The sequence below is a fragment of the Micropterus salmoides genome, unplaced genomic scaffold (genome assembly GCF_014851395.1).
Source record: "Micropterus salmoides isolate LMB-PRFRI ecotype aquatic unplaced genomic scaffold, ASM1485139v1 Ms_hic_scaffold_13, whole genome shotgun sequence".
In the NCBI taxonomy this organism is placed as follows: domain Eukaryota; kingdom Metazoa; phylum Chordata; class Actinopteri; order Centrarchiformes; family Centrarchidae; genus Micropterus; species Micropterus salmoides.
The window spans coordinates 732,355-750,229 of record NW_024040374.1 but is presented as its reverse complement, the minus strand read 5'-3'; the positions used below and the strand labels follow the sequence as shown (position 1 = coordinate 750,229).

Genomic DNA, 17,875 nt, shown 5'->3' with positions numbered 1-17,875 from the left:
ATGAGGAAACTCACCAAACCTTCTCTGGCTCCAGCTTCTCCAGCGGGAGGATTTTCTGCTTTTCTCTGTTTTATATCATTGTGTGAGATCATTGAGTGTCTTTGAGTTCTGGACTGAACACAACATTTTAAATTGTCATCTCGGGGTTTGAGAACTGACATTTTATAGATTACAGTTTAACTTCTTGTTAATGAATTCATTATTTATCCATCTTGCAGACCTATATATTTGACCTTATAGACTAAACAGTTACAACCTGCTTCACCCCGGTTTCAGTCCTTATGCTAAGCTAGGCTAACTGGTTCTCAGAAAGAAAGCAAGTACGAGTATTCCCCAAAATGTTGAACTCTCTCTTTCAGATTCATTTGCAGTTAGAAAAAAAGAAAAAAAAAGAGCTGAATCTGTCATAACTGCTCAAAACTTTTTGGACATCTGTGCAACGTTGCGTTTGCCAAAATTCTTCTCACACACACACACTTTCTAAAAACAAAGCCTGAGCTCATCTTTACACTCATTTTCCATCTCTTCCTCTGTGCTGAGACATGCCAAAGTCTTCCCCCAGTCTGGAGAACAAACCCCAGATGATATCAAACTGTACCCAAGGTGATCGCCGCATTAATGCTGTAATCAGGTCACTGAGGCTGCTGATCGGGTGAGTCATTTCTATCCAGATTACAAGCGTCCAGCGAGACTCTCCCTGTTCAGTACAGCATCAACCAGAGATCCCTTTCACTTTGTGCTCCGTCCTCAGTCCCTGCTGTGGTCTGTCAACCTAGGACTGCTGGCAGTACATTCAGATGATTACTGAGAGAAACAGAAAAAGCCCGCTCAGATTTCACACTGTTCTCTGTTTAAACCAGGCCAGATTCCTGACGCGGAGGGATTCGGTTTCTTTGGGAAAAAAAAAACAAAGCTCAGCACAAAGACAGAATAACACTCTGTCAAAGTTACTGGAGTACTTTTCCCATTTTCTGTCTTCTCTCAGCGCGACTGCAAACCACATCACCGGGACAAAATAAATCAATATTTACCCAGACTTAAATGCTCAATATCCACAAACTATTATTGCTAATTCCCACTGACACACCCTCCACTTAATGGATAAACATGCCGCAGCGTGCGGCTGCTGTTTATTCTCATCATACAGTGAGCGTTGATGTCGGGGGTTTTGGCTCTGTCATTATCTCGGCAGGATGTTTTACAGCGGACATCGACTGGCTGCACATCACTATGGCAAAAGGACCTGCGGTGCTCCATCACACTGTATGCCTGGGTTAGACACGTGTTTATAGAGACGCATGTTTGAAAATGAAATGAAAAGTACATTTCATCAGTATTTCTTTCAGGTTTCTGCAGGGCAGAGAAACAGAAACAAAGTCTGTGAGCATCAAAGTTAATCTCTTGATTTTTACTTTAATACAAATGGGCTCCAACATTATCATAAAGTATCATGTCTCTATAAAAGAAACTAAGACAAGTAGGGTTAGTGTAGTAACAATACAGCTGAGGTTTAAATAGCACTTTTGTAACACCACCTTTATAATCTGATCATTTGTTATGCAGAATTTATTAGTGTTTATAAAAATTAGAAACTATATAAATAAAAACAACAGAAGAAGGAGTTCAGCGTGTTTTCGGGGGTTTATCAAGGATTATTTATCTGTGGGTATTTTATATTCAATTTATTACTTAGCAGCAATTTCTAACGAGGTCATTTCATTGCACTTTTCGTACAGAGCAGGTTTAGGCCGTACTCTTTGTGAAATTACTAACCCAACAGCTCCCACCATGAGTAAGCACATGGCGACACAGGCAAGCAAAAACTCCCTTTGAGGAGGTAAAGGACTTAAAGGACTGTTGTTCACAGTGTAAGTAAGGCAGCTGCAATTTAAAGCTGTTGACGGGGAAGCTCAGGGGACCTCCTTGTTTTTTCCTCAGTCCTGAACAATGCAGCATGTGAAAAGGTTAGCTCTGTCTGTCGTCTCCCCGTTGACCGCAGAGAGGCCGTTCACCCACTAATCAGCTAATCAGAGTGGACATCCTGCTCCCATTCGTGGGCAGCTTCCACCTCCTGACCAGTCATAACCCACAGGGATGCCGTTTCATTGGTGGATGGTGATTTCGTTAAGACCACCTCATCAGCACCACGCTTTAAATGTTCTGTGTATGTTTGGGGAGATGATCCAAATGTTTTGCTGACCCCCTGACTTTTCCTCTAGTGACATCACCAGTACAAAAAAAACTATATACAGTCCCCTCCAAAAGTATTGGAACAGTAAGGCAAATTCCTTTGTTTTGTTGCTCACTGAAGACATTTGGGTTTAAGATCAAAAGATGTGTCTGAGAAAAAGAGTTCAGAATTTCAGCTTTTATTTCCTGGTATTCACGTCTAGATGTGTTAAACAACTCAGGACAAACCACCGTTTGTTTGAACCCACCCATTTTTCAAGTGAGCAAAACTATTGGAACATGTGACTGACAGATGTTTCTTGTTGCCTTTTAGGTTGATTGTCCAAACATTAAACAGCTCTGCATGACTAGTCTAAGTTTTCATCCTTGGTTCAAACCTATAAAGACTGCATTTCCTGTTAAAAACGAGAAACATGAATGCCTTTAGTGCTGTCTATGGGAGAAAAGCAAGCCACTGTCAAGCTGAGAAAAGAAGGAAAATCGAGCAGAGCCATTGGACAAACATTGGGCAGAGCAAGCACAACAATGTGGAACGTCCTGAAAAAGAAAGAAACTACTGGTGTCCTGAGCAACAGACGTCCAACAGGTCGGCCAAAGAAAACTACAATAGTTGATGACAGAAATATGGTGAGAGCTGTGAAGAAAACCCCCAAAACATCAGGAAGTGACATCAGCAACGACCTCCACAGTGCAGGGTGAAGGTATCACAATCCACTGTTGGAAGAAGACTCAGAGAGCAGAAATATAGAGGCCACACCACAAGATGCAAACCACTCATCAGCAGGAAGAATCGCAAGGACGGACTGAAATTTTACAAAGAAGTACAGAGATGAGCCGCAAAAGTTCTGGAACACAATCTGATGGACTGATGAGACCAAGATTAATCTCTAGCAAAGTGATGGAAAGGCCAAAGTGTGGAGAAAGAAAGAAAGTGCTTATGAACCGAAGCTCATCTGTGAAGCATGCTGGAGGTGATGTCACGGCTCAGGCTGCATGGCTGCTTCTGGAACAGCCTCATTAATATTTATTGATGATGTAACTGATGATGGTCGCAGCAGAATGAATTCAGAAGAGGACAGAAACATTTTGTCTGCCAGTTTACGGAGAAATGCATTGAAACTAATGGGGAGGAAGTTTATCGTGCAGCAGGACAATGAGCCAAAGCACACTGCCAACAAAACAAAGGACTTCATCAGGGGGAAAAATGGAAGGTTTTAGACTGGCCAAGTCAATCAGCTGACCTTAACCCAACATGCATTTCACCTCCTTAAGAGGAGACTGAAGGGAGAAACACCCCGAAACAAACAAGAACTGAAAGAAGCTGCGGTAAAAACCTGGAATAGCATCACAAATGAAGAATGCAACAGTTTGGTGATGTCGATGGGTCGCAGGCTTCAGGCAGTTACTGCAAGACCAAATATTAAATGTTATTTACTTTAAGATTACTTGTTCCTTTACTTTTGCTCACCTAAGAATGCTGTGGACTAATACAAACGGTGTTTTGTCCTGAGTTGTTTAACAGGAATACCAGGAAATAAAAGCTGAAATTCTGAACTCTTGTCTCATCTTTTGATCTTAAACCCAAATGTCTTCAGTCAACAACAAAAACAAAAGGACTTTGCCTCACCGTTCCAATACTTTTGGAGGAGACTGTAAATGTTAACGCTACTTGACGTGTGGTGTGCGATTTTTGATGCATAATTACATGTTAATGGAAAAAGTCTGACGCGCTCTGAAAGTCTTTCTTGTTAATGACCTTTTCTTCAGGACCACAAACTTCATATTTTAGTCCTAGTTTGGATCTAAGAACTGTCAGCCAGGGCAAAATATCCTGGCAGACAGATACAGTGTACTGATCAAGGCAAGAAAGACACCCAGAATGATCCCTGGAACCCCAAAGAGAAGTCCAACAAGACGACACCCCGTCCCCCACAGAGACCTAAACAAAGACTCTGCCTGCTGTCCTACTTCTGCAGCATCCAGTCAGGTTGAAGGTTAACGATTGTCTAATAAAGTAGAAGCTGTGAGTCACTCAGGAAGGATCATAAAGCTGCAGGTTTCATCTTACAGACACCAGAGAAGTGACATTCTCCTCCGTCTCTGCACTGCAGCTCCACACCCTGAAAATGGATTTTATTTGTCAGCTGGTTCAACCCTTCAGGCGGCTTTGTCTACTCTGGCTGCCAGCTGTGACAGAAAGTTGACTCACTCTCTGCAATTTGAGAAGCAACAGCGCAAAATCAGGAGGAACAACTTCTTCAGTGATTCCTCCTCTGGGTTCATCTTGGTTCACGCTGCTCACAGTCGATTTGAATGGCCGAGACCGTCGACCTTCTTCCAGTCGCTCTGCTGCTGTTTATGAAAATTATATGCAAATTTAATAGTTTGTTTAATATATTCCCTTTTCATGCTAATTGCTTATGCAAACACAGGGAGTTGGCCGGAGGAGGGATGAAATATTCAGACACACCTTCAGACGGCCTCTCAAAAGCTTGAATACAGAAGATCTGCTGATTATAGCTTCTGCAGAATGTTACAACTGTTGCATGTGAACAAAAACATGAAACCTGAAGAGCCACACCTACGGACTTATCTGCGTTGTAGGTGTAGGTAAAGTAACAGCAGTTACCTCTGTGGCATCTTAAACGTTAAGAATCATCCTGCAGTGTGAGTAAAGGGTGTAAAATTTGAACTGCTTTCGTTACCCAGGAGATTCTGCAGAATCTGGTTCGTGTTAAAACAAAGTCATTGAAATACAGCTGAAAGGTCAAATATCATTCCTTCAGACAACCTTGAAAACATGCCAACTTATCCTTTCACTGAAAAGGCATGTTGGTATGTAAACTGAGTCACAGCTGTGTGCAGTCGAGGGACGCAGCGGCTCCACCACGAGCCTCGGTTTCACTAGAGAGACCTGCTCTTCCAGGTTCTTACAACTATTGCGCTTCAACATAATGTGATGAAACCTGCGAGCACTCTGTGTTCAAGTCTTCGAGACCTTTAAATCATGTCAATTCAAGAAAAGTGAAAAATCAGGCCAAATTTAATCAAGGAATACTAGAAAGAACAGAACATGTTTAGATATTTTAATGTGGAGCAACAAACACATAGTGGCAGACCTTAATGGGAACTGATCTCCGTCTACATTAAATCGACTGAAAACACACACACCTACTTGCCGTTCACGTTCACTGGGCATGCACGTGCCGGTGTAAACATGAAGCAGATGGTTTGAGACTGGTCAAAGAATGCAGAACCGCACCAGATTTTATTTTGCATGGACCAATAACGAGCTGGGACTGTAACTCAATGTAACATGGGAGTTAAAGCGGCGGAAAACAGACTGGGAGTCCCCGCAAAGTAAATACGGCAAACATGCACAGTACAAGTGTAGGCTGTAAGTGTTATCTGCACAGTACAAAATATTTCTATAAAAATACCAAGTCAAAAACTCTGTCAGCAGCATCGTGTTTCTGCTTTGCATGACTCATAAGACACAATCAGAGAGCCAAAGTTGAGCGTCTGCGTTTCTAAAGTCCTTCGTTTTTTTGCCCGTCCGCACTAAAACGCTACCCAGAGGCTGCTTTTTCAAACTTATCCGGTTTAGGTATTCGTTTTTTTGCCATTGTGGTCTGTATGGGAGATGCAAACGTAGCAAAAAGGTCTCCGTTTTAAAAGGAAAACGCAGCAGTGTGGACGGGGCCTGAGAGTAGGCTTAAGACTTTCCTCTTAGATGAAGCTTATAGTTAGGGCCGGCTCAGGTTAGTCCTGAACCATCCCTTAGTTATGCTGCTATAGGCCTAGACTGCTGGGGGATTTCCCATGATGCACTATTATTATTAGTCCTATTATTTTTAACACTAATATTACCATAATTATCAGTAGCACTTTTACTGTTTTTGTATTTCTGTGTGGATAGTGTTTTGACTTCTTATGAATTGGCGCCTTTTTAAATTAAATTTAATATGCTAATGATATCTGATAATGATGATGATAATAAGTGTAAGTCACACTGAATCTAAATCGCATGGATCATGTCTGTGTTCGGATTGGAGTTATGACTCAATAGGGCACTAAGAATTTTAAAGTACTGTAGCACTGGTACTATTATTGTTCCTATGGCCCATGTTACTATTACTGTCAGTCTTTGCTACCATACAGTCGCTAAGAAATCAGTTTGGCGTTGGATAACTTTACATTTCATAAACAAAACTGTTTAATCACTGATTATTCACATTTACTGCTTTGTTTTTGTTGTTTTTCCAGGACCAGTTCTTATTAATCAGCATTACAGCAGGACAGTAAATGACCAGTGAGGGCCATCTGCCTGCCTCTCGCTTTCTGTCCCCTGGCATCGAGCAAAAAACACTCACACCAACTAAAACTGAATATCATGCAAAGTGGTGAACAAGCACATAAAGCCAAAAAGACAAAAGCGTCATAAAAAGCAACATAATGGGGTCGTGGAGAGCAACTTAACCACAGCAGACAGGCCTCCACTTGAAACATGCAGACACATCCACGCATCAGCAGCACTCAAGTCACGCAAACATCCGCGTGTTTATATGTGGACTAATAATGTGGTTACTCCGGTGATGTAAAGGTGGAGCCATGTTAACCACACACTGTAATTATGTTGAGGACATTATGACCTAGTTGGAATAAATGTCGCAGAGTCACATACTGTGTGTGAGCTTTCTTTTTGTAGGCTCATTCCTGAAGGGCGTTCCAGCCTGTAAACAGTTTGGTTATGACATGGTGACCATTAACTCCAATGAAAGTTACTCGCCCGAACCTGCCCAGCTCATCTCGTAGACATACACTGCTTGTCTAAGCTTTGGGAAAATGTATTATTTATAAAACTCGGCTTTGCAGATAGTTCCATCTGAGGACTATAGCAAAACTGAAATCCATGCGCTCTTGCATGCTCTTATATCCTCTCTGATTACTGCAGTTCTTTGGATTTTGGCATCCGTCGCTCGTCATTATCACGCTTGCAGCTTCTTCAGAATGCATCTGCTAGATTGTTTACTGGTACAAGAAAGAGGGACCTTATCTTCCCCAATATTGGCTGCTCTTCAGTCAAATATAGAGTCGATTTTAAGGAGCTGTTAATTGTTTTGAAGGCATTATACGGACTGGCTCCCATCTTATATTTCGGATCTCCAGCCCCCACAGATCATCAAACCAATCGCTTTTAGCCATCCCACAGTCTCGTATGAAAACAACCTCGCTTGATTATCAGATTTTCCCCCACCAACGAGACTTTTTAGTCTCATCTTAAAATGCATTTTTATTCTTTGGCGTTTGAGTCTGTTTAGGGACACTTTAATCTTTAATCTGTCTTATTTTGAACTGTCTTGTTTCCCATCTTTTTGTTGTGCGTTATAAATTGATTAGCTTTTTATATGTCGTCCCACTCGGTACTCTCACTCCCAGGAGAACACAAATTCTTGCATGTTCAGGTACCGAAGTGGGCATTCATTATACTCTGTTTGTCTAATTAATGCTGCAAGCTGTGCAGAGAAAGAGACAAAACAGTAAAATAGCAAAAGTTCAGATGAGACAAGAACAACAATTCTCACTCACTCACCACGCTACTTTCTACCACTTTATAATGACATCTCCCACAACGTGACATCCACAGTACAGATTTGAGATCTAACTATCAAATGTGTTCAAAATAATCTTAATGAGAAGAAACTTGAAAATTAACACCACACATTCTATGTTTTAAATTCAGTTGGGTATAGAGAACCGGATCCAAGTTGGAACCTTTAGCATATTACATTATAAGAACCGTGGATTCATTAAGACCCGTGTGTTCAGCTTCTGCTTCTCGGTTCCTAACTTTCTGCATATCTCAGCTCATTTCACAGCCCATCAAAGTGTCTCTTATCTGCCAGGAGCTGCTACGCCGACCTAACGTCACCTTGTTTGTTACATCAATAAAGCATGAAGAAGAGAGTCCTTCTGTTTCCAGTCCTGGAAAAACGCTCCAAAGTTTGGCTTAGCTTCACAAAAAAAAAAAAAAAAAAGAGAGAGAGAAGGACGCAGCAGAATGCACCAGCTGCCGTAAGGAGGTTTGCTGCGAGGGAGGAAGCAGCTCCAACATGACGAAGCGTTTCCTTCAACACGCCGTGAATCTGAAGGAACACGCCGTGATCAATGTATCGCTGTCTCTCCCCAGATACAACTAACGCTAACAGTAGCAACGTCTCAGGTAAAAAAAACACAGGTGAGCTGACGTTCACCTTTAAAATACTGAAGGGAAACCAGAGATGGCTACAGATGATTCACATAAAACTTTGATTTGCTAAAACTCACTGAATTGATCCTACCTTTATTTGGGACAGGCCTTTAATTCCTCTTGCACAAAACTGAAATAGGCTACTAAGAAACAGTTTATTTATTTCAAACAGAATATTACTTATATATTAATAAAAATTATCCAATAAAATCAAATACACGTCATTCTTTTGATCTAGCTCCAACAGACTGCTTATGCGCTTTTATTTTTAAGGCAGCAACGTAACGAAAACAACAACACGGTGCAGGATGAGGAAAGTGTGGGAGAAGTTAGCAGACAGTAAAGATTCACAACTTGGATTCATTTTTAAGAAAAGCCGTTTTGATTCTTTTGATCAGTGGACCCTTCCAGACTAAAGGAATATAATTAATCAAGGAACGGACACATTCGGACTTAACGAGCGCTTCAAAGGTAACGGGAGTCGGCGCCTTTCTCTTTCTTTTCATCTCTTGTAGCCATGCAGGTTACACCGGTAAATCTATAAGAATTAGACTTTGGGGCTTGTTGTTTCATTAAATGATCTGAACGTTTGAATACGTTTAAACATTAATATTTGTACTAATGATCTAAGCAGCTAAAGCGGGCGACCCCACGGGGTTTAAGAGGTTTTATACATCCAAAGAACTTCTCTAAAAACCAGACCAGGCGTCTAATGGCGAGCTGCTTTTTTGTGTCAAATTGTGTTCCCCCACCAGGCCAGGAAACGGGGGAAGGCATTTGAGACTCGTTGTTAATTGAAGTTTTACGGTAAATATTTTTCTCCCCAGAGACCCCCCTCTAGTACAGAGACTCCTTTCTCTTTAGCCGTGAAGGGGATGATGATCAAGGAGGAAGAAGGTCACTGATCTGTGGTGAAGGGGTGGTAATGGGGCAGTGGATAAGACGCATGCCTTTGGTGTGAGAGACCCGGGTGTGACACGTCCACCAATGTGTCCCTGTGCAAGACACTTAACCCCTAGTTGCTCCAGAGGCGTGACATATATGGTCGCTTTGGATAAAAAGCATCAGCTAATTGAATAAATGCAATGAAGAGGTTGGATTCAGAACCAGATTCCATAAGTAGAATCAGAATCGATAAAGTTTAAAACATCCTAACAATCGTGATATGTGACCTCACCCTAACTTACATGTCTGTGGCCTGTGGGAGGAAGTCAGAGCACCTGGCGTGGAGACAGCATGCAAACCCCCCCCCCCCCCCCCCCCCAGCGGGGGCCTTGCTGCTGTAGGGTGAGGAGTGCCAACAAATGTCCAGCCTCTTCATTCACATATCAACGGGACTTCCTGCCTGCAAGTCTGGAACACGCCTCTCCAGTTTGCACAAACATGCAAGGAGGTCATTTGCGTGGCTGTTTCTTTTAGACTTTGTGACATATACTAAAAAAAGTGTGACAATAAAGTATGTTTTTACTTTTCCGTTTCTATCTGCCTCGTGACAAGAACCGGATCAGCCAATCAGCTGGATAAATTGTTGATATTTGGTGTGTGTGCTGCTCTGCAAGCATGTGCAACCTGTCTGTTACCAATAACACCCTCCTCTGGGTAGACTCGCAGAGCCATTTAGGTGTATTTTCAGAGAACCATTCCTAATCCCTCCATGGTATACATTCTTCCCACTATGAATCTATTAATAGAGTTTATCACATTTGGGACTCACGCAACACTCTAACAGTCTGCTGATTAAACACTTCAAAGAGAGTCCTGGGTGGCCGACAGGACTGAGGACAGAGGAAGGTCGGAGACTAACACGAGATAAAATGAATCAAATGTGTTTTTATCTGGGAGGGAAAAGTTGTGCGGATGGTTTGTTATGGATCAGCTGCGAAACACTGATAATACTGCAGGACAATGTGACGATGTTACACCAGTTGCACATGAAGAAAAAACATGAAACCCGAAGAGCCACACCTACAGACTTATCTGTGTTGTAGGTGTAAGTAAAGCAGCAGTTACATCTGTGGCATCTTAAACGTTAACCCACAGAATCATCCTGCTGTGTGAGTAAAGGGTGTAACAGCTTTTGTCAAAAGCAAAATATACCCCCAGGAGATTCTGCAGAATCTGGGTAGTGTCAAAACAGAGTCATTGAAATACAGCTGAAAGGTCAAATGTCATCTAGAAATCTTGTATTTTACTATCCTTCCTTAAGACAACCTTGAACAACACGCCACAGGTATGTTGGTATGTAAACTATGAGTCACAGTCAAGTGATGCAGCAGCCTCCGTTTCACTGGAGAGACCTGCTCTTCCAGGTTCCTACACTTCAACATAATGTGATTGTTCATTTAAGTCTTCTCGAGAACTTTAAATCATGTGAATTTAAGAAAAGTGAATAATTGGGCCAATTTAATCAATGAAAAGTGATTAGAAAGATCATCAAAGTGCTCGGAGAACTTGTTCCTCCACATTTACTTTAATAACAGGACATGTTTGGATATTTTAATGTGGACCGACAAACGCATAGTGACCATCATGGGATACATATGCAATAACAACTAATCACCTGAAACGCACACACAGCGAGGTGTCCATCAAAAGGAAACACCTTCCACTTCTCCTCTCAACGGTGTTTCTCACAGATGGTCAGGGATGTATCTTTCTAAGTGGTTGCTTAGATCTGCGACTTGTATTCAAAGAGAAAATATATGAGACACAAGACGGGGGAATCGTGAACAATGGTTAAGATCTGCACTTGGAAAGATTACATCAATAAACATCCCTCACAGACCGGACAGGTTTTACTGCCCTGGTTACAGCGCGTGCCGCGTGGCCACAGGGTTTGAACCGTCTCTGGTTTTATTCCAGCTGGCGACATTTGATGCATGTCATACTTCTCACTCTCTCTCTCTCTCTACACCTGTCAATATCCAATAAAGGGCAAAAAATGCCACAAAAACAAAGTAGCTGCTTCGCTATTTGAGGATAATGAATTAATCTGTCAGTCAGAGACTTTTACGAGCTGCGAAGCCTGTTTGACACTCACATACCATCATACCTGGGAGGTGTCAAGTAAGACTGTCAAGGTCTTGACGCCCAGTTCTGAATTTCTGCTGACATTTTGTCTTCCATTCTTCGTGTTTTCACTCAAAATAACCTGCATACGGACATTTCCTTTCAGCTGTAAGGCTGCAATCTTCATCTGCACTGAGATCAAACTTCAAAGAGACAAGAACTGAAGATGGCCAAATGTGGAAAGCCCTCGTGGCTTTGGTCTGGGCTTCTTGGTTCCACTAAAGACAACAGTTTTCTTCCGGCTTTGTGTCAGCAGACTGTGTTTGTCCCTATCCTCTTCCATCATGCGCGTCCCTGTGCACAGCAGCTCCATAAACAAATGGTTTTCCCAGTTTGGGGTGGAAGCACACAGCCCTGACCTCAACCCCATACGGCACCTTTAGGGATGAACTGGATTGCCGACTGCGAGCAAGACCTGATCCCCAACATCTGTGTTAGACCTCTGGTGTCTAAGTTGGAACAAATCCCTGCATCACATTCAACATCTGGTGGAAAGACTGAAACCAGAAGGTTGCTGATACAGCAGCACATTAATGTCCGTGTTGTCATCGTCATATGTTCAACATGTGGCTGTCCACATACTTTTGGCCATGTAGTGCAGAAAATCAATTCACCGGCAGACAAAATTCTCTGCACATGATGTCACAGCGGTGAGAGTTGTTTATAGAGCTCACCCTCTCCGACCTCAAATGATTCTGCACATCGTGCAGTAAAGCAGGAAATAACTATTTGTTTGATGCTTGGTTGATTGAGGATTGTGTACGTGACAAATTTGGGTAAAGAGCCCGTTTACAAATTTCATATTAGAGAATTTACAGCGGTGTAATGTGGCTCCAAGTTTTATAGTTCCAGTCAATGGTGTTGTCCTTTCCTTTCATACAGATTCAGTGACATAAATACATTCTTTCTTGGCTACTCAATGCTGATTCCGTGGTGAAAAGTTGAATGGCAGCAGAGAATTGTGTTGTGTGGACACAGTCTGAGTAAACAACAGGTGGGTCTCCAGCAGAGTTTCCTCTCTTTGTGCACAGCAGTGGGATTCAGATCTAAAAAGGGGGAAAGTTTCACAGTCTCACAGCTCCTCTGAATATCTGAGGGATTGTGTAATTGCAGCTGGAGGCAGAGTGACACAGCGTGAACAATGTCAGACTGACAGCAAAAAACACCAAAAGACCAGGAATGCCAGAATCTCTACTACTGCTACAGCCATGTTAGTGAACTTAAAGTTGCAATAACATTTTGTTGATGGGAAAAGCAGTTAAAAGGAAGAGTTCAGAGAGTCTCAGACCTTCATCACCACCTGCTGGGACGCAGTATCCTGCATGTAGTTAGCCGCTTCAAAAACAATTAACTTTGAAAAAGCATGACATTAAGAGCAGAGAGCTGCTTAAATCTGACAGCAGGAACCATCGGAGCGTCACAGCCAACCGAGTTCAAAGTTCCCCGTGGAGTTTTTGACCTCTTGAGCTGCACACACTGGTGATGTGATCCACAGTCCTGCCAATGGTTTCACCCCATTCCACTGACCGACTGCTGCAATGCACCAACAAAGGCAGAGAAGAAGAAGACTGAAGGCTACTAAACATGGTGTGAACAATATACGACAATGACAAGTGAAGACAACGTGAAGAAAAATACAGAAATTCTCCAAAGTATGGGATCATTTCAACTCTGTACAGTGTGTCTACCGTAAAACAGAACTAGCCTACAACAACAGCAACGCTTCAGCATCTGAGCAGAAAGCATCTAGATATAAAGGCTATCAAAAGTGAGGCACAATACTCGGTTATAAATGTATAAACATGCTTTTGTTGTCATTGTTCTCCCACTGGTCAGTCCGTGAGTTTGGGTTCTAACGTTACAGTGATATGAGTGACACAGCTGACCGGGGGGCAGCGAGGAAAAGTATTTCAAATCCGATTACTCGATGAATCGAAGAATTGGCAGAATCCTCAATTACTAAAATAGTGGATAGCTGCAGCCTACTTCGCATAGGTTTTATGAGGAAGGAAATGCGTTCAAGGATTCACACAGTGAGTTCTGGTAAGACACACTGAATGGACACGTAGCTTCTGTTTGTTTACTAGCGTAACCTTAGTTACTGTATACATTATAGATTTTGGTTACTTAATTTCTGATAATAATTTATTTTGCTTATGAAACTCTGCAGTATAAGGTGGTAGGATTTATTTTACAGCAGGAGTAATATAATATTATTTGGGCTTGCAGAATTAGCCTGTTCATTAGTACACACAGTAATTGTTTGCTTGTCATTTGTTGATTCAGAGTATTTTGGTTCCCACCTGCGTGTTTCCAGGGGGAGACAGAGGACTGTGACGGAGTCTGAAAACGTGCTACGACGTGTGTGTAGTTACTCTCATGCATCTCGGTGTCGATTAAAGAAGATTATTGAAGAAGACGAAGAACTTGTAGCTGCTTATTGCCCAAAGGACAGGAGAACGCTACCAATCCAGAAAGTACTGTTACACTAGAAAAACCACAAAGGGCAGCTTTAACATTAGTGTTGGGTGTACTGGTGTCCGACGGTGGCGCTGTTCTGTCTGATAACGAGTGTTTGAGGGGGGTATAACAGCTGTTATACACGCAGCCGTAGCTGCGTTTTAATTTACTGTGAGAGCATTTCAACCTGTCCACTTTGTTGGATGTATTGTGCAGAATGTAAACACATTGTAGTTGCACGATTATTATTAGCGGACGGCTACGCAGGTTTATTTAACAGTACACAAACTGAAAATGTTAATTGAATGAATGAATGAATGACTGCAGCAGCAGCTTATCATCTTATTCCAGTTCTGACCCATCATGAACCAGTACCACTTCAAGACCGGTCTTCGGTACCCATCCCTTTACATGAGTCACTGAGAGGCCCTGATGGAATGAGCACTGGTCTAAAGGAAACTGTTGCAGAAACTGCACACAGCAGATGTTGCACCCTGCTGAGCTTCTCTGTTTGGTAACCACTCTGCCAGATGTTAAGGACACTCATATACTAAACCTCATAACTGTAAATAACATCTTTACCAGAGGTTTGGTATAATTCTTTTTAAGGGATCTCTGTTTTCACAGCCTCACGGAACCAAACATCTCACAAACTCTGTTGTTGCTGTTAAGATTTCAGCCTGGAAAATATTCCCTGAGAATCCATAAAGCCCAAGAGACACATGTTGGAGCAATTAGTGAAATATGGCTTCCAAAACCTCATTATCCAGCATTTAAAGTAGGAGTTACAGACCAAAACTGAATCAGTTCTGTACATGTACAGCCCTTTTTTTCCTCTCCAAACAAAAAGCTGTGACAAACCTGATTTTGCTAAAGAGAGTTTAGAAGAAATTTGACAGTCACCATGTTGTTTTCCAGTCTGTTAATTAGAAGACCAATGAAAGCTTAAAGAAGTGGCGTATTTATTTAACTGGGTGTGGGGGAAAAGCTCTCCAAGGGAAACACACACAGACAGACAGACAGACAGACAGACAGACAGACAGACAGACAGAGGTATTAAAGAATGTATCCTGGTGCATCAGTTTGAAAAGACATTTCAAATGTTCTAAATTCAAACGGAGGGCGTGCAAGAGCACCGTCCAACTTGTCTGCTTTTTAAAAACTAGAATTCTTTGGCTACTTTAATGATTAGGTTTTTAGTTTCTTTAGTCAGACACTGAACACCCATTTTCTATTTTGATAAAAGTCAGTGGACTAAAAATAAAAAAAAACAAGGCTTTATTGTGATATTATTCTTGATGATTGTGATCAGGGCTGCAAATAAAGATTATTTTATTATCAATTCATCTGCTGATTATTTCCTTGATTAAAAAGTGAATCACTTGATCTATAAAAGGCTTTAAACTGTAGCTTGTTTTGTTCAACCAACACTCCAAAATGCTCAATTCACTAAAACATAAAGACAAACATAAAGAAAAAGCAGCAAATCCTCACAAGTGAGGAGCTGGAGCTGTGGAATGAACGGTGAAAAATGACTAAATGTTGATTTGATTATCAAAATAGTCCATCTAAAATGTGCCTCATTGTCGAGGGATCGGCCTCCACCCAAACTGGACTCACTCATGAATCATTTGTACTGACTGCAGGCTCACTTCATCCATCCCAACCCAGTAAATTAGCACCAATTGTTGAGCAAACTCTTCCACACCAGCCTCCACCCTCCACACACATTTTACTGACTGAGAGAGGAATGTTTTCACCGTGACAAATGGATGCACAGTGTCGCTGCTCTGAGTTAGCCCTCCGCTGAACGGCAGCCAGGAAAAACTGACGAGGCGAACGCGAAAGCACAGACGTGTCCCAAAGTCTGCAAGACTGGGGCTCGAGCTGCTTTTACACACACACACACACACACACACACAGAACTGTATGAGCTGCAGGAGATAAAACCACCCAAAAGGACCCCAAACTAAAAGCAAGAGTCTGAAAGCCGGTTTCCTCCGGCCTTGAACATGTAGAGAACATTCAGAGGAGCCAGCAGGCAGACTGAGGATCCCTGTGAGGCTGGTGACAAACAGAGTGTACAGAACTAAACCCATGGGACACGATCAATATTCTTACTTTTCCATTCCCATTTTGAACATATGTACAACCAGTGTCAACACCAACAACAGACACGGTGGAATTTGTATTCATATTATTCTGCGTTTTAAGTCACTGTTGCCATTTTCGTCTTTGTTCTCCATCATTTAAGCTTCGCCTCTTTTTTTTTTTTTTCCAGCTTTCTGACTTTTAACCTTTGTTTTTGTTGTGTTTTTCTGCAACAGCTTCACTGAGCACTGACCCTGTCTGTTATTCCTGTGACCCAGGTCAACAACGCAAACAGCACAGGACCACTGACACGAGTCCAGCTGTTCAACATTCAACCTTAAACTAACAACACCTGTTGTTCCTCCAACACCACCCCCCTCCCCACCTGACCGTGAGCTGTCTTGACGTTTCCCGACTTCCCGAGGGTTTCATTTTCTCCTGATATTGTGCATTTGTTGAGACATAGTCACAGATTACAAATATTTGAAAATGTGTGCAGCAGACTGAGCGAGTCTTTACCTGGATGGTTGGAGACCTCTTTGAGAATTTGAGGAACAAGTGTGGGGGATGTTGGAACATAGCCAGGCATTCATCTTTGAGTAATTCAGATGGTGAGCTCTGTATGACCACAACACGACTCACTACAAACATGGGGCCACTCCTGACCTGAAGTGAACTAAGCAGCTGAGGATTTTCAGCCACCAGGTTGTCACCAAACAAACTCAGGTTAACCAAATTCTGTATACGCCCCCCCCAAAAAAGTCCAGATCAGCCCTGCATACAAAAGAACTGTTGGTGTAGCGCTTCTGCTGGTCACCAAACATCCCTCTGGCTCATTTGTGTACATTTAAAGACAAACTTCTGAATCAGCTGTCTGATTTGGTCTCTTAATGCTGCACACATGCAGGCCACCTTCCCTGCATGAACACCTGTGTCGTTCAAACACAACAAACAAAACAACAGGAGCATCTTTTGTCCGTGGACAGACCCAGCAGCAGAGGAGACACGAGACAAAAGAGGGAACAGGTCTCTCTTTGCTTTCCCCTGCGGGACTGAAGAGGCAGGAGCTGCCAGATCAGCGCCACATCAACCTGAGCTGTAAACACCGACAGCAGCATTAACATTAAACCCCCAGCTGAGGTCTTTAACTGTCAGACAAAGTGCCTGCAGGATGGTGAATTGGAGTGTGGGAGAACATTTATGTGGAAAGATCCAAACCAGACAGACAGGTTCCACAGCAGGCGGACTGAGATTCGGGTTCTCTGAAAACAAGCTGGGGTGAAATTAAACCCTGTATTTGACCCCACCGAAACCCTCAGCTGAGTGATATGAACGTGCGGGTTTCAGCTCAGACATGAATGAGACACTGATTCTGACTAATCAGGAGGACAACAGCTGAAATCCACGGATCCTCCTGAAGCGCAGACAAAGACGCGCGCCTCTCTGACTGATTTACAGATTTCCACTTATCCCTAACAAGTCCACATTAAGCTCCATGACAACACAAAGCGAGAGTCGCGGAAGTGTCCCCTAAAAACCCAACAGAAAGGAGCCGCAGTGTGTTTTCTCCGCGCTGGATGAGGCGCGGCGGTGCGTCCTCGCCGCTTCGCTCCAACACGTTTTAGTTTTTACCTTTAATGTAGTCGGATTTGGTCTCATCCAGAAGACCGGACGCGGAGTTCCCCATGGTGCTGCTGCCTGGAGAGGATCAACAGGTAGGGCGCAAACACCGTCACGTCGATCTGCAGCAGTGAATCAGGCAGGGAGGCCCTCCTCCTCCTCCTCTTCCTCCTCCTCCTCCTCTGAACAGTGTGT

At 42.7% G+C, this 17,875-nt stretch overlaps 1 protein-coding gene across 1 annotated transcript in view; it reads right to left on the bottom strand.

Annotated features, from left to right (window-relative positions):
- Positions 1-17,875, bottom strand: part of niban1a (niban apoptosis regulator 1a) — a 40,435-nt gene extending 22,560 nt beyond the window's left edge. The window contains exon 1 of the mRNA XM_038714974.1: positions 17,693-17,875. Within this exon, the coding sequence (XP_038570902.1) occupies positions 17,693-17,747 (55 nt within the window). The 5' untranslated portion in view covers positions 17,748-17,875. The remainder of the gene's footprint in view (positions 1-17,692) is intronic.